The sequence below is a fragment of the Pipistrellus kuhlii genome, unplaced genomic scaffold (assembly GCF_014108245.1).
Source record: "Pipistrellus kuhlii isolate mPipKuh1 unplaced genomic scaffold, mPipKuh1.p scaffold_m20_p_4, whole genome shotgun sequence".
Lineage (NCBI taxonomy): Eukaryota > Metazoa > Chordata > Mammalia > Chiroptera > Vespertilionidae > Pipistrellus > Pipistrellus kuhlii.
The window spans coordinates 25,543,728-25,571,603 of NW_023425540.1; the positions used below are offsets into that span (position 1 = coordinate 25,543,728).

At 53.5% G+C, this 27,876-nt stretch overlaps 1 protein-coding gene across 3 annotated transcripts; it reads left to right on the forward strand.

Moving 5' to 3' along the window:
* Positions 1-68: 68 nt before the first annotated feature.
* On the forward strand, positions 69-27,876 carry SLC6A3 (solute carrier family 6 member 3). Of its 3 annotated transcripts, none has more exons than XM_045571591.1 (15): positions 69-236; positions 2,322-2,648; positions 3,996-4,127; positions 7,811-8,042; positions 11,631-11,769; positions 12,544-12,678; positions 14,261-14,364; positions 15,936-16,060; positions 18,867-18,979; positions 20,085-20,213; positions 21,176-21,275; positions 22,581-22,681; positions 24,227-24,394; positions 24,997-25,068; positions 26,536-27,876. In XM_045571591.1, the coding sequence occupies exons 2-15, from the start codon at positions 2,363-2,365 to the stop codon at positions 26,557-26,559; spliced, it is 1,860 nt and encodes a 619-aa protein (XP_045427547.1). In that variant the 5' UTR covers positions 69-236; positions 2,322-2,362; the 3' UTR covers positions 26,560-27,876. The 3 variants fall into 3 exon arrangements, with proteins under 3 accessions (XP_045427547.1, XP_045427548.1, XP_036266386.1); XM_036410493.2 differs by lacking the exon at positions 69-236 and adding an exon at positions 274-460; XM_045571592.1 differs by lacking the exon at positions 20,085-20,213.

The window sequence follows — 27,876 nt, forward strand, 5'->3', positions numbered from 1 at the left end:
CGTGTCTAGGGGCGGGTTGAAGGCGCGGCCGGGCTCGTCCCCCGCCCACCCGGGGTGGCGGAAAAGGGAGCTCGGCCAGCGTGCGCCCCCGACAGCGGGCGGGGCGGGGCGGGGCGGGGCGGCGACTAGATAAAAGCCTGGAGCCTGAGACCGCCCAGCGCAGCGGGACCCGAACCAGAGCTTCCGCGGGCGCCAGGCGGCAGGACCCCAGAGCAGAGCCGAGGCCGGGAGGGCAGGTAAGGCCTGGGCACCCCGAGGTGACTTCCCACACAGGCGCCCCCACGCATCCTCGGGCTCGTCGTTCGCTCCCTGGAACCCGAAGGTACAGCCGAGGGGGACTGGGCTGGGACGGGCACCATCCGGAGGCGCCGCGTTCCTCCGACGACAAAAGTGGCTCACAGCCGGGGTGCAGAGCGCGCCTAGCTCCTCTGGAGACCTTAAGGCGGCCGGTGGCTGAGAGGTGTGTGCACGAGGGAGCATGCGGGCTGGTGCGCGCCCCGTGGCCCCGGGCCCTGGACCCGCAGGTGGAGCGCCCAGAACCACCGCCGCGCCCGGCTCTGGGATGCGCCGGCTCCTGGGATAGCGGGAAGGGGCGGCTTTCCTAGGCGCCGGCTCCCGGGCGCCGGCTGTTTGGCTATTTGTAACTGACTCCTGCCTTTGACCAGACGCGGGGCAGGACCAATCGGACTGGGCGGAGCGCCCCGGATCCCATCAGGGTGATATCGCAGCCGATGCTCCATTGCGCAGGGTTTTGTCTTTGATTGTGAAGCTGAGAGGAGGGGCTCGGAGCTGTGCTTCCAAGCTAATGACAGGCACTGACAGGGACGGACCAGCGAACCACAGCTTATGAGCCAGCTGTGATCCTCTAAGACAGTGGTGGGCAAACTCATTAGTCAACTGAGCCCATATCAACAGTACAACGGTTGAAATTTCTTTTGAGAGCCCAGTTTTTTTAAACTTAAGCTTCTTCTAACGCCACTTCTTCAAAATAGACTCACCGAAGCTGTGGTATTTTGTGGAAGAGCCACACTCAAGGGGCCAAAGAGCCGCAGTTCGCTGACCATGGCTCTAAGAGACCCGGTTTTGCTTCCCTTACCCAGACCTGACCTCTGAGGCCACGGCTCCAGGAGTGGGTCAGCTCACCCCAAATGCTGGGTGCCGGCTTCCCTGGCAGGTGGCCAGATGGAGTGCAAGGGCCTTTGTCATACCAAAGAGGCGGGAATTTGCCACCTCTACAGTTCCAAACCCCTCCACCCCCACCCGCCCGTACCACCACCACCACCACCACCACCGCCCGGCAGGCCAATCTCACCTGCCTCCCAGCAGATGCAGCCCCGTGGCCCATGCTTCAGTCTCAGGAATGCGCTATTGGGTTTGTCACCAGAGGAAAAAGGGCCAAAGAGGAGTAATGCATAAAGAACTTAAGTTGTGAGTTTTTGTTCTAACTTGGGTACAGTGGAAAATACTCCCATTAAGCTCCATCCTGTTTGCATCTGCTTCAACCATGGTGTGTGCTTGCATGTGTGTGTGTGTGTGTGTGTGCGCACACGCGCGTGCGCACACCTGTGCGTGAACAGTTGCAGCAATGCTACTGGGTCCAAATGCCAGAAGCCAAAGTTGAAGCCATTCTTGGCGCTGATGGCCCAGCTTCCTCCTGGCTGTCACTGTGGAATTTCTTCTGTTCCCTCGATGGCATTGTCCAGGGCTTGGAAATGAGCTTCTGGTAAAGTTGCTAAGTGTAGACGCTCGTGGTCCCTCAGGTGAATGCTGACATGACGCCGTCTCTTCCAGGTGGGGCTGGTGAGCCGCTGTGCCCCAGGTGTACATGGGTCATGTAGGCATTCCTCACAGAAGCTGTTATAACCATTATTTCAACTTGTCATTGCTGTGGGTGATTTTGCTATGGTGGAAAGAATGGGTGTGCACTCTTGTAAAGTCTTACTGTTGAGTGCTATTTAAAGAGTATAAATTACTCCCTGCAATGAGGGGTATGGCAGAGGTAACCACTTATATTATTGTTAAGGGCAAAATCAGAGATTGCACAAGCCCTGCACTTTCACTGGACTAGAGAGGAGAGCCAGGGGAAGGGGGCAATGCAGATGTCTGTCCTGAGGTGTCCACAGCTTGTCTCCCCCAGCCCTCAGGAAAAATAGCTCACCTCCCGTCGTCCTCACCCCTGGCTGCTTGGAATGTATTTGTTCTGCCCCAAAGAAATGATTATAAATGCCTTGGGTCTCTGCTTTTGCCACTGGATACATCTGTAGTTCTGGCTACTAACTCATTGCATTCCTGTGTGTGTTTGTTTTTCTTGCTGGCTGAAGACCAGAGGGAAGAAGAATCCTAGATTCTATCCAATCTGCCCATGAGTAGAAGCAAATGCCCAGTGGGACTGATGCCTTCCGTGGTGGCCCCCGCTAAGGAGCCCAACGCCCTGTGCCCGAAGGCGGTGGAACTCGTCCTGGTCAAGGAACAGAATGGGGTGCAGCTCACCAACTCCACCCTCGTCAACTCCCCACAGACCCCCGTGGAGCCCCAGGAGCGAGAGACCTGGAGCAAGAAGATAGACTTCCTCCTCTCAGTGATAGGCTTCGCTGTGGACCTGGCCAACGTCTGGCGGTTTCCTTACCTGTGTTACAAAAATGGCGGGGGTGAGTCCGGCCATCTTCTCTGTGCGCCTTGCTGGGCTGGGGTCCTAGGCAACAGGCAGGGCTTTCGAGAAATCCGGGCACTCTAGCAACATGGCACTGGGTTGTAACAGCATTAGCCGGGCACAGACTCCCTAGGTGTACTTTCTCAGAAGCAGAGAAACAGAGTCCAGAGCAATCTCCCTCCATGTCAGGACTTCACAGTCGAGGATACTGAGGCCAGGAGGGCAGGATGCAGGAGCTAGCCATTGGAGGAACTGTCGAACTGCCTTCTGTTTCTAAGGGTGGTTTTCACTTTGGAAAGAAAAGGCCACAGAAGGGTGTCTTAACACAGTATGACGGAGTGAGGCCCTTGAGTTTGGCGTGGTGGGAAGATGCCCTGCCCTTCCCCCACCCGCTGCTCCCACTTCTCCCTGAACTCAACCAGTCCTAGAACCATGACTGTCTGTGGACTCCAGGCAGAACATGAAGGTATAGGGCAGGATCACCCCAAAAATTCAAGTTGAGAAAGCCAGTTAAGTTGGTCATACCCCCCCTCCTGGTGCTCCATTTCCCTAATGGCCTCTCTGAGTCCCTGGCCAACCTACACCGCACAGAGGTAGGGCCTGGGAAGATGGTGCCAGGAGGGCCCTCCAGCACGCCCATGGGTAGGTTGACATTACTCTTCTCAGGTCGAGGGGAGAAGAACGAGGCCTCAGCAGTGCATTCACTTGGCCAAGGACAGACAGAGCTGTGGGGTCTCGCTGCCTCCCTCCCCATCCCAGGAAGAGGGCCGAGGCAAAATCCTTCTCGGTTGAGGCAGGCCTTTAGGAAGCAGAGCCTGGAGCACTGCACTTTGTGCTTGGGGCAGGATGTAGCTCTAAGAGGAACAAGGTGCCTCCCTGGAGGGGCTGCAGCCTCCGGTCGGGGCAGATTTCAAATGCTGGAGGCTGAGATAATGACGGAACCCACACAAGAGGTGGCTCACAGATCCCAGAAGAGTCACAACTCAAGGGGGTCAGACATTCCACAGAGGATCAAGAGGGGCCAAAGGCAGGGAAGAAGCACAGTGTGGGCAGGGCCTCATCTCTGTGCTCTCGGAGGTTGACTCCATAACCTGCGACACTGGGGGTTCAGTAAGGGTGGGATTACTTTGAGGGCTTTAAAGGGGTTCGGAGCTCTGATGACAGTGGGGCTAGGCATGGATGGAGGAGACTCGCCCACCCAGTCTGTGGCTTCCCTTGGAGAGTGGCCAGGCAGGGAGCTTCGGGAGAAACAGGGTCAGGGACTGTGGTCAGGGCCAAGGCGGTGTAGTTGGTGGAGAAGGCTGAGCCCTGCGGCCCTCAGTGACCATGCTGTCCTGTCCCACAGGAGCCTTCCTGGTCCCCTACCTGCTCTTCATGGTCATTGCGGGCATGCCACTCTTCTACATGGAGCTGGCCCTCGGGCAGTTCAACAGGGAGGGGGCTGCCGGCGTCTGGAAGATCTGCCCTGTGCTCAAAGGTAAGGGTAGGGACCCATCCTCACCTGGCATGGCACGGATCAGGCTGCGGCTTTAGAGCTTTCAAAGCAAACCCATGCAAGGTGTGTGCAGTCCGTAGTGCTTTGCTAAATGTCTACGCACGTGAATATATCATTTGAATTTTGATCCTAAGATCAAAACTCTATCTGTCCATATGTCAGCTACTTATCTATCATCTATGTATCCATCCATCAATCTATCTGTCTATCTAGCTATCATCTAGTTATCCGTCCGTTTATCTACGTATCATTTATATATCATCTATCTATCTCTCAACCATCTATCGTCTATCAACCATCTATTGTCTATCTACCTACCTACCTATTTATCATCTATGTATAACACCTGTCTATCTATCTATTAAATGTCGTCTGAACATAAAATCAGGAGGCTCTGGTTAGAAATAAATGATAAACATGTATTCAAGGGTTTACAAATTGGAAACACAACTAGGCAATAGCTAGAGTGTTCTGAAGAAGAAAGAAAAACTGAGGTTCTTATATTAAAAAGTACAATTGAGATGAATCAGCCCTGCATTCTCAGTCCCCAGGTTGCTCTGAGCTGGGAATCCTCTAGATGACCAGTCTGGATAGTAGGATGTCAGACGGCCTGGACACCTGTCTCTAGTCTTTCGGGGGTAATCAGGGTTTTTGTGAGGTTTGATGTATATCCAGGCATTGATGCAGGACTGGATGTTCAAAGGTTTAAGTTCCCAGGCTACTTAAAACAAGAACAGAATTATTTTCTCATGCCTCAACTAACCTGACGCTAGTAATTTAGCAGCTCGACTATCTACCTACCTATCAGAGCTATCTATCATTTATCCATAATCTATCTAACTGTCTAGTTATTCACTGAGCCTTCCAGACTGCTACTGAGATGCCATGACACCATGAAGCAAACACACCTCATGCTGAGTCCTGGCTGTTAACCCTCCACGGCTCCCTTGCTCCATCCTCATGAGAGCCCTGGGGAGGGGACAGGCTGTGTTGTGTGTCTTGGAGATGTAGGCACTGAGATTAGGGGGCTTAAGTAACTGTCCCCCATCACCTAGTCAGGGGCAGGGTGGGATGGAATCCTATCTGACTTCCCATGGGGCCAACAGGAGCTGAGGGCGCAGGATTCAGGGATATTTCCTCAAAGAGACCGGAGAAGGTGCTTGGTGCAGACAGCTGGGTTCATTAGAAAAATGGCTATTAAAAGACCAGGCGTTAGATTTTCTTGGAGTTTCTTGAAAAGTTGATGTTTTGAAGAGCATCAAAGGCCCATTGTCCCTCCCAGGATGCCGTGTGGGTGGGTCAGGGAGTGTGTGCTCAGATGGAGACTGATCAGCCTCTGGAGTGAAGACCTGGCACAGCTGCTGCGGTCCGTCTCCATGGGGGGATCACCCTCCCACAGCGGAAATACTGAGACCGACCGGGCGTGGCAGCTCCTCCAGACACCGTGTGTTATTCCTGCTGAATGGGCTTCTGGGTGAATCTTAAAACGTTAGCAGTATTTTCCAAGGCCAAATGATTCATGCCCACTCTAAAGTGGAACTTCAGAGCGAGATTCGGACACCTGTGGGTTCAGGTGCCAGGTGCTGGGTGTTCCCTTGTGCCGTATGCACACAGAAGTCAAATCTCAAATGAGTTGTCTGAGATTCCCTTCCGGCACCATCATTGATTCCCCAGGGGAGAAATGTGCAGGTACCTGAAGGCACCGGCCACCTATGACTGACAGTGACAGGTGTCAGCCTGGACATTTCTGCGCCTGTGCACTGGCCCAATGTCGGTGCCACCGAGGGCATTGAACCCGGGCTAACAGACAAGACACAAATGAGTTAATTGTGTTCTCTGCTGGGCAGTGCTGACAGGTCATGCGGCCGCGCACAGCAATGAGCTTTCGCTGTGGTCAGTATTTATAGAGCATTCAGGCGCCCAGTCGGAAATTGAGCGTGTCTATCCTCAAGTGACCATTTGCCGGAGCGCCGAGGAAGGATGCCTCCCACTGTGACAGACCGTGGTGGGACCAGCTCGTATCTCTGGGTTTTCCAAGAAGCATGTCCTTCTGGTCCAAAGTCTGTCTGTCATAGTTACTGGGCACAACTCTGTGCCCCCACCTCCCTCCGGGGAGTCCAGCACTGAGTCAAAGTAAATCTGCCTCTTTCTGGAGCGCCCATGGGTGAGGCCCTGCAGAAGAGGAAAGGGATGGTGGCTCCACGGGGTGGGGGCCAGCAGGCCAGCAAGTGGAAGCTGGTGCCCAGCTTTTTCCTGATGCAAAAAGAGTTTTCTCTAAGAAAGCTGCTGGAGTGATTTGTTATATTGCAGCTTATAAAATGTCAATAAATAGTTTCCAAGGATTTCAAAGTGCTACTAAACCCTAATGAATCGGGGTCGATACAGGAAGTATGACTGCCAGCACCCCATTCTAGAGAAGCTGAGACCACAGATGGGGGCATTTGGCCACATCCCAGCAGTAACAGAACCCGGGGGAGAAGTCGGCAGACATGGTGCACCTCGGTAACTCACTCAGAGTCCCAGCCTCACTGTCACACCCGAGCAGCTCATGTTGGCTTTTGTCCAGTTTCGGAAACTCATATGTGTGGAGGGCTGAGCTGAGACCACCGGCAGATGTGCCATGCGGCCTCTCTGGGTAGAATCTCAGTGGGGTCCTGGTCACCTGTCTCCTAACCTGGGATTGAGAGAATTGCAAACCACAGAAAATCAGCTATTGACTGGGAATCTGTGCAGCCAGCACAGGGAGGAGATAAACAAATCAGCTCAAGAATACTAGACTTTCATGTTTAGAGAAGAGGCACCTAGAATGGTCATGCATGGCCCTGGGTGACCTTGGGTGGCCTAGGTAGCTATGAGTGAACCCATATGACCTTGTTTGCCCTGGGTAGTCTTAAGTAGCTATGGGTGGCCATGAATGGCCCTGGATGGCTCTGAAAATCTCTGAGTATTCCTGTGTGCCCCTGGATGACCTTTGATAGCCCTATTATCATGGGTGGCCCAGAAGGTTTCTGGTGATCCTGAATGGTTTGGGGTGGCCTTTGTTGACATTTGGTGGTATTTTGTATCTCTGAGTGCCCCTAGATGACCCTGACCATGCGTGGCAGTGGACGATTCAGATGGTTTTGCACGGCCTAGAGGTGCTGGATAACTCTGGTTTGGATTGCTCAGGGTGACCCAGAGCCACCCTAGATCACCTTAAGTGAGCTTGGATGATCCTGTTTGATCTTGAGTGGCTGTGAGTGGCAGTGGATAACTGTGGGTGGCCCTTAGTTGCCCGCTATGCCTGTATGTGACCTGTTCTACCAGGGTGGCCTTAGATGATTCTACATGTTCCTGAATGACTCTTCCTGTCCCTAGGCATACTACATGGTTCTGGGTACCCTTCCATGAGCCTGGATGGCCTTTCAGACCTTGAATGTCCCTCGGAGACACTCTGAATGTCTCTGAGTGGACAGAGATGGTCATAGATGGTCTTGGAAAAGGGAAGCCCCTCTCCGTGGTCACAGCATAAAGTCCAGCATCTGCTCTTTCACTTATCTTCCCTTGTGTATTTAAAGATGATGCCTGATATTAGAATGGTGGCAAACAGGGTGACAGTGTCTCCTGTAAGGGAAGGTGGGAAGGGGCGTTCTGTTGATGGTGGCTCTGTGCTCTCACCACCCTAGGTGTGGGCTTCACAGTCATCCTGATCTCGCTCTACGTTGGCTTCTTCTACAACGTCATCATCGCCTGGGCGCTGCATTACTTCTTCTCCTCTTTCACCATGGAGCTGCCCTGGACCCACTGCAACAACACCTGGAACAGCCCCAACTGCACAGATGCCTACTTTGGCAACACCAGTGACGGCTCAGGCCTCAACGACAGCTTCAGGACCACGCCTGCCGCCGAGTACTTTGAGTAAGTGGAAGGTCCGCTCCATGGCGTGGGATGACTCCTCACGTGCTGTGGCTGCCTCAGGAAGGGAAGGACGTAGAGCAAAGCTCTCTATGGCAGCCCAGGGGTCAGCCACCCACCCCTGCTGCCTCACAGGGGTGTGAGATGACCGTTTCTCTGTCATGTGCCCGTGTTCTGTTCCCTTGGAGTCTTTGTGGGACAAAGGTAGCGTGAGTCCTCAGCACAGATGGAAGATCTTCACCTAATTTCTAATATAAATTAGAAAACTACAAATCTAAAGCTACGAATTTGCCTCTAAGAGACTGCTTTAGCAACATTTCATGTGTTGTGTTTTCATTTTCATTCTGTTCAAAGTGTTCCCTGATCTGCCTTGTGATTTATCTTCGATTCACAAGATATTTTTTGAAGGTTGATAGTGTCCTTTGATGCACTAAAGTTTTTTAATCTTGATAAATTCAGTAATTTATTTTTTCCTTTTATTGTTTGTTCTTTTGGTGTCCTATCAAAAACTTCATAGCCAAAACTCAACAAAAACCAGCTAAGCTCATAGGTATGGAGAGCTGATTGGTGCTAGAAGTAGGGGGTGGGGCGGGGTAGAAAAAAATGAGTGAACTGGGGGTTTTCTGATTGTTTAAATAAATAGATTTTTTAAATATAAAAAGTCCATTGTCAAACCTAAAGTCTTGAAGATTTATGCCTGCGTTTTCTTCCAAGAGTTCCATCATTTCAGCTCTCACTTTTAGTTTTTTACCCATTTGAGTGGCTTTTTGTATTTGGTATGAGGAAGCTATGGATTGATTTTCTCCTAGTTATAGGTCATATTTTCTTGCTTCTTGTTGTCTAGTAATTTTGTAATCTTCCTGTAATGAGTGTTGGATTTGCTCTGGAAGTTAATTTGCTTGTGGTACAGATTTCTCCTTTTGAAACTTGTTGTTGAAATGCTTCTGGGGCAGCCTTTGCTTCAGGAATGGTTTATCACCTCTACTGACCCGTCCAGGGTCTACTGAGCTATCCATGTGATGGGCAAGTCCCCTGCCGTGGCTCATGGGAGATCAGTAGTCCTCAGCTCTGCCTGAGCTTGGAAACCTGCAGAGTCTCAACCTCTGGCTGAGTCAGTGGGTTCCTGAGACTCCCTATGCTCTACCCAGCAAGACCCCATGCAGGTTGGAAGTGGGGTGTTGTTATCTCCAGTCCCACATCTGCAGTACTCGTTTGGTGTACTTTGTCCATCTTTCTAGTTGGTATGATGACAATCCCTCATGGCCAGAGTGGAGGCCTCCTTTCCATGGCAGCCATTCACCCCTCCCCTCCCAAGACAGAGCACGGGTTCAGAGTAGGCTCTACTGCTCACTGTCTCTGGGTTGGATAATGTTCTTACCCTCTCCATTCCTGGGTTCCTTGCTGTAAATGGGCCAACACAGCTGCAGTAGGCATCCAATGAGACAGTGTAGGTGCAGCCCAGTGCATACCTGGCATGCCTCAAAGGCTCCCTTATCCGGATCCAAGAACCATGACACACCTGGAGAAGGCAAGCCACAGGAAGTGGAAGTGTTAGATCTTTGCCGAGGCTGGTGATATCCCAGGCCATCCTGTTTGGTCCTCCAGGCCACTTATGCTCTGGAAATGTCTGCATTTCAGTCCCAAACTACCTTATTCAGATGTCCTGTCCTCATCCTACCGTGTGCCTGCTCTTGGGACTGGCATGACTGGCATGGCTGTCCCACGCATTGCAGTGCCTGCGGCTCCTCTCTGGCTGACAGCATCTGCAGGGCCTGCCCTCTGAGTGGCTGTGGGATTTCACACAACTTCAAACAAGAGGACTTTTTAGTCTTGGGGAAGGGACTTGGCCAGCACAGACGCAGGGCTAATTCTCAAAGCAACCTGGAGTATGTGAGGCAAAACCAGGGTGTACAGCATCCTAGAAGCAGTTCATGATCAGGAGAGTCACGTGCTTTCTCCTCAGCCGCACCCTCTCAGGCCCCGGAGGCTGTGACCCCGTGGGCCACCGTGTTCCTTTCCCAGGCAAAAGGATAAATGGCCATTTGCCACCAGGTTAGGGGCATAACCCATGCCCCTGTGTGCAAGGTGTAGCTGGATTGTGGTTGGTCTGGGCCCCACACAATGCGTGGCCTCCCTGGGCAGATGGTTTTGTGCCAAGGAGACTTCTCTCATTGGTGAAAAGAGGTTCCAGGTTATAAGACCTGGCAGGGGCTCCAGGGCAAGGTGAGGAGAGAGCAAGAGCAACAGACTCAGAACCAGAGCTGAGGTGAGGGAAAGAAAAGAGAGACTCTGGGAATTCTACTTACCCAGGTTAAGCAGGCCCTGGAAAGGCATGTCCCAGGAGGGCAGGTCCCAGGTGAGGCAGGTCTCAGGAGGGCAGGTTCCAGGAGGGCACTGCAGGCTGAGGATGTCCCAGTGGCCCCCTCCTCTGCCTGGCCAAGCAGCTCCCTGTCCCAGATCCCACACTGCTGTCGGACAGCGTGAGGAGATTCCTTTCACTTCAGCGTGCATCTTGTGCAGTAAAGAAAAGATGGTGATGACAGTCCGGACACTGCAGGCCAAACTGAGCCATCCCAGGTTTGGGATGGAACAGGAGTGCTGCTCTGGGCTCTCCCTGCCTGTCACAGCCTCCCTGTCCCAATCCTGTGTGAAAACCCGAACTTCTCCAATGTACCCCGAGGTGCCACAGCTGGTGAAAGGTCTGAGATGCTGCGGTCTGCGGCATTCTCCCATGGGTGCCAGGAAGATGTCCTAGGACCTCGCAAATCTGGTGGTGATGGCCCTTTTCACAGTGTGGCTCCTCCACTGCCTGGGCAGCAGCACAGCCTTTGGCTGAGCTTTGATTCCCAGTCCCGCCTGGGAGGGGAGGCGGCAGGTGCACAGTGGACACAATGGCACCTTTCCCACAGGTTGTCACAGGATGTAATGAGGTTCTGCATGGAAAGTGCCTCAGACCCGTGGCTGGCCCACAGGGAGGGCTCTCCTGGCCATTCTGTTCCCTTCCCATGTGGCCTTATACTCTGTCTTTATGGTGGCAGATCCCTCTCCCAGAAAGTTCTTGAGCTAACCTGGCGCAGACTCATCCTGAGCCTGTTCCCACAGAATCCTCCTGGACAGCTGGACAGCTCTCATCACCTGTCACCCTCAGAGGGCAGCAAAGATACCTGTTACTTTGGGTTCACTCAGCCTCAGCCCTGAGAAGGGCCTGGACCTTTGTGTGCAGCAGCGGCCACCGCCTTGCTGACACCTTCCCTCTGGTTTCTGTGCTCTTTCTTCAAAGACCCAAGGCACCCATCCCCTCCCCAGTTTCAAACACAGGATGCTGAGGGGCAGGGCTGGGCTTCTGTGGGCTCCCAGCAGGCCACGCCCACCTTCTCCCTCACCTGGAGGATATAGCCTACATCTCAGCTAGGACTGCCGGGCCTGGCCCTTCTCCGGGGGCGGGGGAGAGGTCACTGGCCCAGACAGTCTGGATCCTGTCTGCCATGTGGAGCTGGGGAGGACAGATTCTGGGCGAGCTCAGCTGTCTGGTTACAGTTCTGGGTGGGGAGGCAGTGCTCTTCCAGGACTCCCACTTTTCTCCCTCTCCAGGCGCGGCGTACTGCACCTCCATGAGAGCCACGGCATCGGCGACCTGGGCCCTCCCCGCTGGCAGCTCACATCGTGCCTGGTGCTGGTCATCGTCCTGCTCTACTTCAGCCTGTGGAAGGGAGTGAAGACTTCAGGGAAGGTGAGGCTGAGCCTAGCCAGCTGGGAAGTGGACACATGGCCATGGGGGGAGTGGACAGGGGGCTGTCATGAGGTTTACGGCTGGAGGGCAGGCCATGGCAGGGAGGGCTGTGGCCGGGTGGTTGTGAAGTGGAGGGGTGGCTGTGGTGGATTGGAGCATAGACAGGGAGCCTATGTTTGAGTTGAGGAGTCAGCACATGACTGTGGTTGAGAAATGGTGTCAAGGGAAAAGCACAGCAGAGTGTTTTCAGCATTAAGATAAGCACAGCATAAATCAGTTTTTGCTGATGACAATATTTTGGCTGTTATCCGGGCACCCAAAGCAATTTTGACCAGAATGTGTCCATCAGCTGTGATGATACATGTAGTGAAGGGCCAACACATGGGACTCTTTTGATCCTGAGGGTGCCTTTCCTGGAGCCCAGAACCCATCCTTTACACATAATCCAGGTACACATTTGCACACTCACGTGAAATTTGCTCACATCTCACTCATCAGAATTCCAGCCGGGACAGACCAAATACAGAGCAGGAATGCTCCTTCCTTGCCAAATGGTTTGTCCTCTTTTAATCCCCGGGAAAGATGCACAGAGTACAAGGCATGATGGCCTCATCCAGTGGGCATTTGCTGAGCTGGCGTCCTGTGAATGTTTGGGATGTTGAGCTTCCCAATCAGAGGCCACCTCTCTACCAGCTCCAACCGTCAGGGTGACGTTGTGCCCACTCCCTGCCAGCAGGTGGCCTGTGCAGCCCGGTGACGCTGTCCTCTCCCCAGGTCGTGTGGATCACGGCCACCATGCCATACGTGGTCCTTTTCGCCTTGCTCCTGCGAGGAATCACTCTCCCTGGAGCCATGGACGGCATCAGAGCATACCTGAGCGTTGACTTCCGTCGGCTCTGTGAGGCGTCCGTGAGTATGCCCACTGCTCGCGACCCTGCAGTCCATGTGGACCAGCAGGCACGGTGTCAGGGGGTCCCCATGCTTTAAGGCAGGAGATCCCAAAGGCAGCATCTGGGCGGGAATTTCTCATTCACCCTATAAATGCAGCAGGTGCTGGCCGCCCTGCTGTGTGAGAGGTTCTGCAGGCCAATGTGCAAACCTGGTCCCACCCATAGAGTTCACCGTCTTGTTAAGGGGGTGTGGGGGGACAGACAGAAGGGAGTGTGTGCAAATTCAGGTGGACTAGAGGGGCAATTCAGGAGAGCTCAGTGGACCAGTAGAAGGCAGTTAGGGGGATGAAGATTCCTGCCTATTGACCTCTTCCCCATGTCCCATCCCATGTCCTGGAGGAACGCTCTTGGGTTCCCGGATAAGGCACTGCCCAGTCTGTGCCAGAGAGCTCTGCCACTCACCTGGAATTCAGCCTGAGCTCCAGCTCCCTGTCCAAGGGCCCAGCAAGGCTAAGATATCACAGGAGCCAGGGCTTCTCCACGGGAAGCCAGACCTCAATGGCGAAACACTCCGGGTGCCCCCAGCACAAGAGCATGATCCTAAAACACTAACTCTGGAGTCAGGCTGCATGTTTCTTCAGCAAAGGAAAAGTACGGGAGGCAGCCTCCTGGGGAGTAGAGGCTTGGCCGGCCATGGAAGAGGGTCTTCAGAGAAAGAAAGAGAAGGGGGGGCATGGGAGGGGTGCGGGGCATTGCAGGGAAACAGCTCAGAAATGACAGTGACCACTGGCCGGTGGGTGTAGGGGTAATGGGAACGGCAGTTTTCCAAAGTGAATGGGTGCAAATTCAGGTGGATTAGATGGGCAGATAGTGGGACTCCAGCAGCCACGGGGGGAGTAACTAGGTGTGGAGGGGCATGTGGGCAGGAGGGGACGGTCCAGGCTAGGGGTAGGGGCCCCTTGGGAAGGGGCTACCTTATGCTGCTAGGTTGCAATGAGAGGCAGGTGTGGGGCTCACTAAGAACTCAGGAAGGAGCAGCCCTGAGGCAGAAATGGAAAGAATGGAGGTGGGGGAAAGGGGTTGAGACTCAGCTCCCAGAAAGCCACAGGAGGGGAAGTGGCTGCAGGAGCAATGGGAGGATGATGACGTGATTTGAAGGCAGAGGGAGCTGGAAGACTGGAGAGAGAGGAAATGCAGCAGAGGCCCGGACACAGCTCCAGGCAACGTGCACGAGGAAGCAAAACAGATGCCAGCATTGAATCATAATGAATTAACTGAGTTCCTGTGGGCAAATGCAAAGAATGCACAAAGACGCTGTCCCTTTTCATCATCACGCTCCTTCAGGCCAGTGACATGGGAAAGTTTACTCCCTGAGCCACCTAGGCCCTAGGCTCTGATCATGTTGTTGATGCCAGGTGATTTTGATAAAGACCTGGCGTTTAAATTCCACCCTGTTACGTGGAACTGGAGGCATCTCCAAGGGAGACGCCTGCAGGGAGGACAGGGAGCTGAGGCCTCCGTCTTTGCACAATTGCCTCCTGACAGCTGGCCCTCACTTCCGCAATTATTTCTAATAGCCGCTCCTTCTCCTCTGGCTGCAGGTTTGGATCGATGCTGCCACCCAGATATGCTTCTCACTGGGCATTGGGTTTGGGGTGTTAATCGCCTTCTCCAGTTACAATAAATTCACCAACAACTGCTACAGGTAGGTCCTGAGCTCCCCGTCCCATTCCCTCCCATAAGATGGTCTGCAAAAATCAATGTGCATCACCGATATGGGGGTGGGGGTATCACACCGAGTCGAAAGGAGGGGGAAATAAGCTCTGTGTGCAAAACCTCTGAGCCAAATGGCTTTTTAAGTGAAAACTAAAATGGGAAAGCTACAGGCAAAATGTTGGTTGTTGCTTTAAGAAAGATATTGAAACACATGAAAATGTGCATCACCTTCCTGCAAGGAAGCCTCCTAAATCTCAGGAGCAGCAGTTCCCCCCGAGGCCCCACCCCTGCCTCCTCCTCTCCCCTGCCTCCTTCCTCCTCCCAAAGCCCAGGTCAGGCTCCTCCTCCAGACACCCCCACCGTGAAGCACCTGAACTAGTCCCCTGGCCTGCACCTGGGAGCCTGGGTCCCGCAGGGTATCCCAGACCCTAGGCAGAGGCACCCAGATGACCCAGCATCAGGACAGGAAGGAAAGTGGCCGCATTCTGTGCCCATTGCCTGGTGGCATCTTGGCCGTGCCACCTGGCCCAGAATGACCTGACTCAGCTACCTCCACATGTTGGACCCAAAATCCTTCTAAAAACAGAAACAGTAATTACCTGGGACCTGCTTTCTTTGACCTTTACCGGCTCATGTTTAAATATATTTTTATTGATTTCAGAGAAGGAAGGAGAGGGAGAGAGAGAAAGAAACATCAATGATGAGAGAGAATCATTGATTGGCTGCCTCCTGCACTACCCCCACTGGGGACTGAGCACGCAATCCAGGCATGTGCCCTTGACCAGAATCGGACCTGGGACCCTTCCGTCCACAGGCCAATGCTCTATCCTTTTCACTGAGCCAAACTGGCTAGGACTACAGGCTCGTGTTTATATCCTTTCATATCCCGAGGATAAAAAGTGGTAAAAATACAGAGACAGCAAGTGTGCACAGCAAAATGGCCAGACAGACTGCTACCAGGCTCCCACAGAGGTGAACTCAGGACGGCTGTTTCCAACACAGCCCTGCCTGAGCCCACAGGCCGGGCACTCCGAGATGTCCTTCCATTTGGCTCTCGGGAGGGCTGATCCCACCCCCATCCTCCTCTCTAGCCCTCAGAGTGGAGTCTCCAGGCCAGCAGCACCAGCACCCCCAGAAGCAGCAGGAAAATATGACACCTAGTGCCCTCCAAACCCACCCTGTTCAAATCTGCATTTGAACAAGGTCCCTGATGCCTGACAGCCCCCTCACAATGGGTGAGGAACCCCATGGCCATATATTTGTCCACCCAGAGCCTCCAGGTTGCTAGTGCAGACCATCTCACCTTCAGCACTGAGTCATGTGTTCCAGGAGCTTTGCCATCCCAGCCAAACATGACAGCTGCTCACCATAAGGACATGCCCAGAGCCCAGAACCTGCAGCTGGGCGGTCCCGTCCCAACGGACAGCACAGCCAGAGAGCAGGCTCTGCAGCTGCAGGAGGGACTGGCCATGCTTGGCAGGAAACAGATGTAGTAAACTGAGAATAATGACTGGAAATTGCAGCTGCTCCAGCGCTGGCCTGGGTGTCTTGTTCTCACAGAGACGCCATCATCACCACCTCGGTCAACTCCCTGACGAGCTTCTCCTCGGGGTTCGTGGTCTTCTCCTTCCTGGGGTACATGGCCCAGAAGCACAGTGTGCCCATCGGGGACGTGGCCAAGGATGGTGAGTCCCCCGAGGGCAGGCTGGGGCCCCCGCACTTCCGCCTGCTCTAGGCCAGTTCTCAAAAGGTGTTTTCTTGCAAAATGAGGGAGAGACACAGGCCTTGGTGCCAGAGAGTTGCTGATCTGAAGAATTGTACATGTTCATGTGCTGGACCGATTGCAAGACAAGTAACTGGAAGCAGGACAAACTCTGCTCCCACATCCTCCCACTCCAACCCTTTGTGGGACAGTGTGACAGTGGTCCCTCAGCCACATGCTCCTCACAGAGGCCACTTGGGCTGCAGGATGAGGGTCTGGTTCCCTTGTCAGTCTGGATCCCCTGACTTAGTTTACTCCCTGAGGGGAGATGAGCGGCTGGGAGCACTGAGCTGTCCCAAGCAACAAGGCTTTTGGACTTCCATGCATGATCAGCCGGAAAAAAAAAAGTTGGGTTTTTGTTTTGTTTTTTTTAAATATATTTTATTGATTTTTGTACAGAGAGGAAGGGAGAGAGATAGAGAGCTAGAAACATCAATGAGAGAGAGTCATCGATCAGCTGCCTCCTGCACACCCCCCACCGGGGACATGCCCGCAACCAAGGTACATGCCCTTGACCGGAATCGAACCCGGGGCCCTTCAGTCCCCAAGCCGACGCTCTATCCATTGAGCCAAACCAGTCCTGGCTGGGTTGTTTTTTTTATATGAGCAGTTAATCTGTTCCAAAACTTTTCCCTCCAAACACTGGTGGCCATGACATGTTCACGTGGAATGTGGACAGTATTCAAGGGAAACCTGGACTTTCCAGCACACAGTGTCTGTGCCTGGGAGTTGGCAGGTGGAGAGTGCGGGTGCGGGCACAGACCACACAAGAGTGGGCTTGGCCCCAGCAGGGAGTGGGCCAGGCAGGGGAAGCTGGGAGGCTGGGCACAGATATGGGTCCTGAGAGGGGACTCTGATTACCGCAGCTCTCTGACTCATCTTCCTGGGTCAGGAATCATTCAGGGAGGGACCCACCCCACCTGGTGCCCTCAGCTCTCAGACCACAGCTTCATCATCCCATCTATTTCTGGAGAGTTGAGCATTAAGAATCCACTTTGAAAGTAGAAAACAGCTGAAACCGGTTTGGCTCAATGGATAGAGCGTCGGCTTGGGGACTGAAGGGACCCGGGTTCAATTCCGGTTGCAGGCATATCCCCAGTGGGGGATGTGCAAGAGGCAGCTGATCGGTGACGCTCTCTCATCGATGTTTCTAACTCTCTATTTCTCTCCCTTCCTCTCTGTATAAAATCAATAAAATATATATTTTAAAAAAAAGAAAGAAAGTAGAAAACAGACCCAAAAGGACCCCTCTGGAATGGCAGGGAAAGCAGGGGGCTGGGATGAATCCTTCGCAAGGTCTCAAGTCCATCTTCTTCCCTCCAGGGGAAAAAAAAATTAATAAAGGTGGGAGAATGGGAACATAACGCAAATAAGTATAGAGCCGTGAAATTTACTCACCTGCATGTATGCATTTTCACCGGTCTTTTTTGCCCTTTATTATGATAAATAGGAATAACTTGCAAAGATCTCTATTAACCCTTGAAGATAAAGCTGGATGTTTTCTATGCATTTGCATGACAAGCAAAGTAAATGTCATTTATGGCTCTAATTCTCAGGAAAACGGGGTGAAATGTTAACTCGGATGCAGAAATGAAAGGTGAAGGTGTTGACATTAATTCAACAGAGCTGATGAATATCTGTCTGGGTTCCTGGCTTTATGGCATTTAGCCTTTACAGGATCTCAAAGAATTAACCCCTGGCCTTGCATTTCAGTCATCAGAGAGTCCAGCCTGACCCCAGGGGCATAGAGCCTCTGGGAGGTTGGCCGGGGTCTCTGGTCTCTGTCCCATCCTCTAGAAAGACCATAAGCGCCCATATAAGCACCCCTGTTTCTGTCTGGTGCCAGTAGGTCTGCTGAGGACTGGGAGAAACAGAAGAGCTATAAGGCACCTCCAAAGCAGACTCTCAGTGGACAGTGCTCATCAGCTATGTATGCGCGCCTTCTAATTGACCATGAAAATTTCTGTGGAAATATTTACCACTTTCCCGTAGGAATATATTTTACCTTAAGGTCCCTGATAGCCAAACTGCAGCTCATCTTAGGTGAGTCCCGCTGCCCCCATCCCCTCTCCGGCCAGGCTCACGGCCTCCTCCAACCAGATCTCACCTGTTTGGGATGAGGAGCAGGTGTGGCTGCCCACAGCGCCTGTCCTGACCCAACAATACCAGTTCCAAAAAGCTGTCAAAGGGGCTGATCTGAGGAGCACTGGCGTGTGCCCAGGAGCACTCCCGTTCCCAGCAACACGCCAGACAGCACTCATGAATGTGGTCTGTGCATCCAGCCTGTGGTTTTACAGATCACCCTTAGAGTACTTCAGGGCACAGAAATATTTACAGCATATTGTTCATGAGCTATAGTGAGTGCAAGTGTGTGAGCGACCTGCTCAGGAAGAACAAACCAGAGTGTCCCTTCCTCTCTCACCTCCACTCTTACCCCCACCCCCGAGCCCTCAAAGCCATGAACAGGAGAGATCTGGAGCAGAGCTGTGGCTTCTGGGGATGGGACAGGTGAATCTCTCTAGTTCTGCTTCTGGGTTTCCGTTATCTCCAGTCCAGAGCCAGGTGTCTGTGAAATTCACAGGAGGGAGGACAGGAGAAGCTGTGATGGGAAAGATTTTGTGCTACTGAATCTGGAGGCACTTGTGCAGACTGAGTTGGCCTCTTGCGGGTGGGGGAGAGGGTGTGAAAGTGAAGTGATACTCGGTGGCAACCTGAGGTTCTGCTTTCAGGGCCAGGGCTGATTTTCATCATCTACCCCGAGGCGCTGGCCACGCTTCCGCTGTCCTCTGCCTGGGCTGTGGTTTTCTTCATCATGCTGCTCACCCTGGGGATCGACAGCGCCGTGAGTGATGCCAGCGTTTCCCCAAGCCTGGGTCCCGCCCCACGACAGCCAGGCTCGTCTGCAGCCACAGACGCTCCCCGGGGTCCCCTGAAGCTTGTGCTCACACAGAGCACCACATGGGGTGGCAGGGAGGGAGCCCATGATGACTTGACACCCTTCCTGGGATGTAGTGTTCGGACCAATTCACCCCTTCTTTTTTCATTCGGGGTGCCAGCTGCGCCCTCTGCTTGAGCCATCATGGGCTCTAAATGCACACAAAGCAAGAGGGCTGTGCAGGAAAACAGGTGACGTGGCCACACAGAGTTCCTCATGATGCATCACTTTCCCAGCCCCTCAGCCTTAGGAGGGGTGGCTGCACCTGCAGGAGGCATGGCTGCACCTGCAGGATAGGACAACAGAAGTCTCTAGCTGCAGCCTGGGCCTTGACCATTGAGGATCTCATGTGAGGCCCTTCGTGTGTGTGTATGGGGGCATACTAGCCTTTTGGACTTCCTCAGCCTCCCTCCCCATTGCCTGCTCCTGACCAACAGCTGAGACCTCAAGGTCTTTGTGACTGGCCTTGTTCCCCTGAGCTTCATGGGAAGTGCAGAGTCCCTCCCCATGAGAACGCTGGTCACACTCCATAACCCTCCACCTCCTCTCCTGCCAGCCCAGTCACCAGCCCTCAGGGTGAACCATACCCTTGGATGGCAGGTCTGGCGGGGATGCAGTCTTGACAGCACTTCCTGGGGGAGGTGGTCTCAATAGAGTGGGGCTAGAGGGACCCCAAGCAGTCAGGGCTCCCTGGGCACCACTGAGCCAGGACACACACTGAGTCAGGAAGACCTCACACGTTAGTAACGTAGCACCTCTCCCCACCCCACCCCCTCCAGGACTTCACAGTGGCTGGGAAAGTCACCAGGAGTAGAGGAGCATCCACAACCAGTTCTCTCTCTCCAACAACCATGTCACAAGAGAAGCCCTCATGAGGGCTGTCTTGTCTTTGGGTCATTCTGCACCCTGGACACCATGCAGTTCCCACTCCATGTCCATTTTCTGGGTGAACATCCACTGAATCGCATGTAAACTGCACCTGGGTGTGGTCCCCTCTCTGTGTTGGCTACAGATGGGCGGGATGGAGTCAGTGATCACCGGGCTCATTGATGAGTTCCAGCTGCTGCACAGGCACCGGGAGCTCTTCACCCTCTTCATCGTCCTGGTCACCTTCCTCCTCTCCCTCTTCTGCGTCACCAATGTACGTACAGGCTCAGCTCACCTGACCATGTCTCATTAGCACTCAAGCTCTGGGCAGCAAAAGGCTGGTACTGCCAGGCCAGACAGAGCCACAGCTCTTCTAAGGCTGCATCCCCCTCCCAAAACAACCCTTGATTTATAATCACACTCAGGTAGCTGTGGTCACACTCGGGTAGCCATGGTCACATGGAGTAGCCCGGGTCACTTTCCAGTAGCTGTGGTCACTCACAGGTAGCCACGAGCACCTTCAGACTAGCAGTGGTCACACTTGGAGTACCATGGCACCTGTTACTTCAGTACCTGGACAGCTCCCTGGGAGGTGCCCTTGGCTCAGCCACTGGCCTGTGGATTTATCCCGCTGGAGGGAGGCCAGGCCATGGGGCACCCAGGTCACCTCCTCTCCCAGTAGGAGCTCTGCCAAGCTTGGCATTTGGTTGCTTTCATTTCTAATGCCACCAGGAGCCCACAGAAAGGAAAGAAGAGTTCGCCTTTTTCTCTCTCTCTCTCTCTTTTTTTTTTTTTTTTTATAATGGATGTGTCCCTTAAGAAGTTGCATGTGGATTGAATTTTAGTGGCTCAAATCAGACTTTGTAGGAAGTAGTAAAACAGAATATGTCTTTAAATTGAACCCACAGGCCAGGTTTATGTATTAAGAAAAGCACTTTCACCCTAGCCCATTTGGCCCAGTGGATAGAGTGTCATCCTACAGATTGAAGGGTCCCAGGTTCCATTTCAGTCAAGGGTACATACCTGGGTTGCCAGTTTGATCCCCAATAGTGCATGTGTAGGAGGCAGCCAATCAGTGGTTCTCTCTCATCATTGATGTTTTTCTCATCTCTCTCCCTCTCCCTTCCTCTCTAAAATCAATAAAAATATGTTTTAAAAAGAAAGAAAAGCACTTTTGTGATCAAGGCCTGCCACACCGGGACACCAGAGTTCAGTGGACACTCCCTTCTCTTTCAGGGTGGCATCTATGTCTTCACACTGCTGGACCACTTTGCAGCCGGCACATCCATCCTCTTTGGGGTGCTCATCGAGGCCATTGGGGTGGCCTGGTTCTACGGTAAGGACAAAACCTTTCCTGGTGATTTGGCGGATGGGAGACCTGGCCACGATGCTGCTGCTTTGTGGCTGTGCCGCTGCCTCCTTGGTGACGCTGTCTTGAAAGGGAAGAACATTAGCTCTAGGACGCTTATTGTGGTGAACACAGCATCACAGAGATGAGAGGCTTGGCAGCATCATTCCCTTGGATCAATGAAAACAGCCTGGGTGGCACCCCAGTACCCTCAGCAAACCTGCCTCGGTTGTGCCAGAGCCTGGGGCAATTTCAGGGCAGAGAAATCCTTTTAAGATCTGGAGAAAATACTGGTCATCTAGAAATACTTTCCTTAAAAAAAAATGGTGATTATATACATACAATGGAATACTTTTCATCCTTTAAAAGAAGGAAATCCTGACATATGCTACAACACGGATGGGCCTTGAGGACACTATGCTGAGATAAACAGTCCCAAAAGGAAAAATCCTCTGCGAGTTCACTCCTAGGAGGTTCCTAGTGTTGTTGAAGCTCATAGAGATGGGTGTGTGTGTGTGTGGAGGGGAGCGGGGGTAATTCTTTAATGAGTTCAGAGTCTCAGGTTGGGAAAATAGAGAAATCCTAGAGATCAGTGGAGATGATGGCTGCATGAACATGCTTAATGCCACAGAACTTAAAAATGGTTAAGATGGTAAAATTTTTGTTATATATATTTTGCCACAATTCTTTTTTTAAAATATATTTTTATTGATTTCAGAGAAGAAGGAAGAAGGAGAGAGAGATGGAAACATCAATGATGAGAGAGAATCATTGATTGGTTGCCTCCTGCATGCCCCCTACTGGGGATCAAGCCCAGGCATGTGCCCTTAAATGGAATTGAACTTGGGACCTTTCAGTCTGCAGGCTGACGCTCTACCTATTGAGCCAAACTAACCAGGGCTTGCCACAATTCTTGAAGTGAAAAAAACAAATAATGATTGCAGAGGGGAGGCAAGGACAGCTAGGGGAACGGGGGTGGAGGGAGATGGCAGGACAGCTATGGGATGTCGGGAGGACCCCTGAGGTGAGCAGAGAGTATAGAGGGTCAGGCAGAGTCCCCCACCAGTCTTCCTCATCAGGACTGAGGAGCAAACTCACCCAGTGTCACCATGGGGAACATGTGTGGGGACCCGCCATCAGCAAGACCACCGAGCAGTCTGGAGTGGGGCTGGTCCCTACAGGAGGCAGTCTGGCCTTGAGTTTCTCTGGTGCGACCTGGAGGTCAGCAAGGACCAAGGTCTTGCCTGGGTCTCAGGGAAAATGCTGTCCTGACCTTCCTGCTTGGCTCCCCAGGTGTGCGGCAGTTTAGCGATGACATCAAGCAGATGACCGGACAGCGGCCCAGCCTCTACTGGCGGCTGTGCTGGAAGTTCGTCAGCCCCTGCTTCCTCCTGGTAAGGGGCTGAAGGCTATGCGTGTCCTGCTCTGCCTCAGCTCTCACGTCGACCCAGGGTCAGCGGTGTCCACAGGCAGTTTTCACCTGGGCAAGTGAATGTGCTTGAAGCTGGGGGAGGGGGTCCCATGCTGCCAAGAGACCAAGGTCTCTTAGGTGGAGCTGGTGGTCACACAGAACTCCAGGAGGGCAGGCTGGTCCCTGAAATCCTCTCTAGCCTCCTAAAGGCGTGACCCATCCCCCACTGAACCCACTGAGAAACCTCACGTGGTATCCAGGGTGATCTCCATAGAGGCCCTTGTGTGTCCTGCATTCGACCATACCTGTGTTGGAGGGGAGGCCTGAGATGAGTGAGGTTATTGACGTTTTGCTTTGAGGACCAAAGTAGAATGTAAACCTTCTGGGGCAACAAGTACTCAGTCCAGAGGACAAAGTGATGTGGGTTCTATCACTGCTCTGCCCTTGGGGGCCTCCCCAGGCACAGGCACTACTCACCATCCAGCAGCTGCCTGGCTTTTATTGTCTGGGCCAAAACCGCAGTGCTTGTTTTACAACAGGGGTGGAGAACATTCAGCCTTCAGGCCATATACGGTAAGTCCTGAAAATCATTTGGTCTGGCCCTGCCAAGGCATTAGGGGTCAGTTTATTAAACATACGAGGCTAATGTTTAAATGGATAATTTTGTGTGGCCCGTGAATGATGTTATAAATACCCAAATGGCCCTTAGCAGAAAAGAGGTTCTGCCCTCTTCACAGGCCGCCCGTGGCTGGTTCCTCGCTGCAGCAGTGCTAAGTGGTTGTGACTGAGACCCGATGGCTCTCGACACCTAAACTGCCCCTTCAGATCTGGACAGATGACTCCAGATGGCCATTCAAGACCAAGTCCAGAAGGATGGAGAGTCAGGGTGCACAGAGACCAGCACCCCTGATCTCTGGCTCTCCCCTCACTCCAGCCAGCCCAGTGGGCACCTCAGACAGGCCTGGGATGGACAGACAGATTAGGTTGACCCCATCATGTCCCAGCCCAGAGGCGAGTGAGAGAAAGAGGGAGGAGTCAGGGTGTGGCACCAGATATGACGGTGCCTCTCACAGAGCCGCACCCGAACCTTTGGAAGCTGCTTGCCACCTCACCTGGCAGCCAGAGGCCTGACTCCAATATGCCCATCTTCCCACACTCCAGAGGGCAGAGGCTGTGGGTGTGTGAACTCTAGACAGACAGGGTGTTACCGTGCTGCTCTACACACTCAGGTCCCCCGATGGGACAAGGTGTGAGGTTGTCAAAAAACAGCAGAGGGAATGACCACTGTCAAACGCAGAACTGAGAGGACATGCACCTCAGGAACACCCTCCTGTGGCAGCAGCTAGGGACTCATAGCAGAGGGAGAAGCAGGCTACGCCTGGGTTCTCTGGTCTGCGGGGCCATGGCCCCTAGAGCTGTGGTGGCTGGAAGACCCCCGACATGCTGGCTCCATTCCACCTCTGCACTACCCCCCACCTCGCTTGCTGGCCGAGTGCAGCCGCATGACCTCTTCTGCCCTTGGTTTCAGTTTGTGGTCGTGGTCAGCATCGTGACCTTCAGGCCCCCGCACTACGGAGACTACGTCTTCCCAGAGTGGGCCAACGCACTGGGCTGGGCCATCGCAGCATCCTCCATGTCCATGGTGCCCATCTATGCAGCCTACAAGTTCTGCAGCTTGCCCGGGTCCCTGCGGGAGGTGAGTATGTAAGCAGGCCCCCTCACCCATCCCGGTCACCTGATCATGAGGCCACCAACGACATCAAGTGGACTTCTACCTCCCGGCAGCCAAACTCTGAACATAGACCACATAAAATCTCAGCACCTGAGACAGGTGAGGCTGTGGGAGGGTCCTCTGAGGCTGACTGGAGAGGAAACCTGGCCACAGAGAGTCGGAGGTGGCAGCTACTGAGAGATGGGCCCTGGAGGACCAGCAAGGAGCACAGCCACTTTGTCCAGCCCTGGGGCATGGACCACTGGGGCAGGAGGTGGAAGGAAGACCAGCTTCCTCGGGAGCTGAATGCGGCAGGAAGCAGGCTCCTCACGCGTGGCATGTGAGCTTAAGATGCCCTGGGGCCGGACTTGGGGTGCGTGTTGTTCACCTCCCCTCGGAGCCCACCGGGCGCTGATGTGGAAACAAAACTTCTCCAGCATCTGCCTCTTTAACTTGTGCTGGACTCTGCCCCAGGGCCTAAGGGGACCCGGATGTCAGCTCCCGTACCTGACCACCACATGCTAACCAGGGAGTCTAGTGCCTTACTGAGTGTGTGCCGGCACCCACGGCCTCTCCATTTCTCCTAGAAAGTGGCCCACGCCATCACCCCGGAGAAAGAGCGCGAGCTGGTGGACAGCGGGGAGGTGCGCCAGTTCACGGTGAGTGAGTGCTGCTGTCTCCGCTGTCTCCTCGGCTGGATGCAGACAGATCTGGGGAGCAAGCCCATCCTTGAGCCACAGCCCTCAGAGAGCTGGGAGGCTCGTGTCCTCATTGAGTGAAGGCTCCCTGCCACTACCTCCTGAGAGCCCCTGACCTGAGGAGGGCAGGCAGCAGACAGAGTGTATCAGAGAGCCCCCATGCTTGTTTCTCTCAGTATTGTTGTCCCTTGTCATCTGGGTCCCGTGTCTTGACAACCATTATTATGTATATTTTATTCGTTTTGGGCAACATCAGATGGTAGAGTGAATTCAGCCCCTATTATTCCATCTTGACCAGAACTACCCTTGTGTGTGGCTGTGGCCCACTCACTCCCTCCACCTGCTACACGACATTCACTGTGTAAACCTGGCACCCCGGGTGTCTCCCCCCCCTCCCCAGCCCCCTCCGCATTGGGGCTCTCTGACTATATTCCACTTCACTGACAGCTACACTTCACTTCATTCCTGGAAGTTGCATTTGTTCCACCCATTTCTTGTGAGATACGCCATCGTTGTAAGTGGCAGATGTCACTTTTAAATCGTCTTATGCCCCGTGATCTGACAGTGGCAACCTCTCTGGTCTGAAGTTTCTGACCCCACTCAGGGTGGGCTGCAGCCATGTTCCTGGTCTCCTTGTTCACGAGCTCATGGCTTGATCTTAATCTGTTGGAGTTCTGAGATGCCCCCTGAGCACACCTTCCTCCAGAGAAGGTTGCCTTCTGATGCTGCCATGGCCAGGACAGAGGGTTGCGGCTCAGCCCTATGTCCCAGGCATGGCCTCCCCTGCCCACCAGTTCTCTTCTCAGAGCACCCAGGCTCTGCCAGCATTGGCCTCACCTGTCGGTCGCTGCCGGCTCCCTAACATTCCCACCCCATGTGGGTGATGAAAGAGCCCTACAGGGGGACCAGGGGCAGATTGTCCCCGCTATGGCTGCATCAGAAAGAAGTCCTGCATGCTCTTGTTTTGGAAATGTTTAAAAAGCATAGTTCTTGCCATTTAGCGTGATCGAATGGCTTGTGCTCAAAAAAACAGGCTGTACTCCCAGCTGCCTAATAGGCGATGACATTTGCAGAAAGACTAAATAGCCGTCCTGTCGATCTCATCCGGCCCGAGTGGTAATGAGACCTGCTCCTGCACGTGTTGGGGTCATAGAACTGCAGGGCAAGCCCTTCAGGATTGGACCAGAGGCCACAGGATAGTGGCTGTAGGGGCCCGGGGGCACCCCAGGTGACACACATGATGGCGGGGATGCATCTGAGACCAGCCCCACGTTTGCTGGTGTGCAGTGTTTGTCTGGCCAGCATCTGGCCCAGTCCCCATGAGGTCCCGGCTGTATCCTCACCATCCTCTCTGCTGAGACCCCTCACAGCTACCAGTCGGTCATAGGCTTCTCAATTCCCTTCTAAATAAGCCCGTTTTCTTTGCAGCTGCGCCACTGGCTCATGGTATAGAGGGGAGTGGAGAAGGGAGCCCCTTTGCCGTCCCTGTGGGAGAGACGCAAACCTAGACGGAAAAGCTGAGCCTGGACCGAAAGGAGGGCTGCTCCACTATTTAACTTCTGCTTCCCTGGGAACACGGGAGCTTTCTCTTCTGACTGTTTACACCCCTGTGCCATGAGGAGAGGGCCTGCCATCCACCCTGTGTCGCTGTGTAACTCCGTAGATCTGTGCCCATCCCCTCAGGTAGAAAGCATTGTGTTCTATTCATGTAACATGTTCCCCACCCTCAGGCGCCACCCAGAGCACAGGTCTCGCTCATCTGTGTGCCAGGAAGAAATACAGTAATTATAGGTGCACTCTGTGAGAGCCTAGCACTCACATCACCTCCCTCTGTCATTTATTTTGTTCCTATTAAAAAACAAAGACCATATTTTGCCTAATTGTGAAGAAGGTGAAATGGAAGAAGTGCAAAAGTTGATCAACTGGGGAGGCGGGGTGATCATGTCTCCACGTTACACACTGTCTGTTCAGAGCCACTGAGGGCGAGGGTCCCATGTATGCTGGGAAGGCTGTTTATGTCCTTGTCACTGAAAAAAACAAATCCTGTGGAATCTGCATGGCCACCACCGCGCCCTTCCGACGTGGACCCTGGTCAGCTCATGCTCCTCTTGCTGTGGATCCCCAGCTCTGGGCCCCGACCCTGCAGAGCGGCAGAGGCAGGCCGCATGGGACCCGGCCAGGATTTTATTTCTCTCTGGCACACATCACATCAATAACACTACTTTTTAAGTTAGGGGAATGGCTTTTTAAAATCATATTTACCTGTGAATCAAAACTAATTCTCCGATGTAGGATGGGTCTCTGAAAATCTGTTTGCTGATGTCCCGTTGTTGTTTACGAGAGTATTAACGAAACCAAGTGAGGGCTGTTGGCCAAGGACTGCTCTCTGGGCACCTGGCGTCTGTCTGGAGGAAAAGCAGCCGTCGGCCATCAGGATGCACGGGCTGCTGACCATAAGCTCTGGCACAGCTCTGTGCCCCGTGGAGAAGTCCCACTGTGAGTGATGGCCTTGCAGGGCCTTCTCAGCACCCCCTACCGTGGACGCTGACCCCAGGGGGTATGGAACGTGCCTCTAGGGCGGTGAGGCAGGGCGGTGGGAGGAGGGACTATCAGCTGGAGGCTGTCTGCAGTGCGGCCTGGAGGAACGGGTCTGCCCTCTCCTCCTTTTGGGGAGCATCCAGAGCTCCATGTAGAACACCGTGTTGTCAGTGTCTGTCTGTGTCCATACTCAGCATCACCAACAATAAAAAATGTATGCGGGAAAGACAA

Coding starts and splice junctions, on each gene's coding strand:
- SLC6A3 (XM_045571591.1), top strand. CDS start 2,363: ATGAGTAGAAGCAAATGCCCAGTGGGACTGATGCCTTCCGTGGTGGCC. Junction 2,649..3,995: donor GTGTTACAAAAATGGCGGGG/GTGAGTCCGGCC, acceptor CCTGTCCCACAG/GAGCCTTCCTGGTCCCCTAC. Junction 25,069..26,535: donor GGGAGGTGCGCCAGTTCACG/GTGAGTGAGTGC, acceptor TTTTCTTTGCAG/CTGCGCCACTGGCTCATGGT.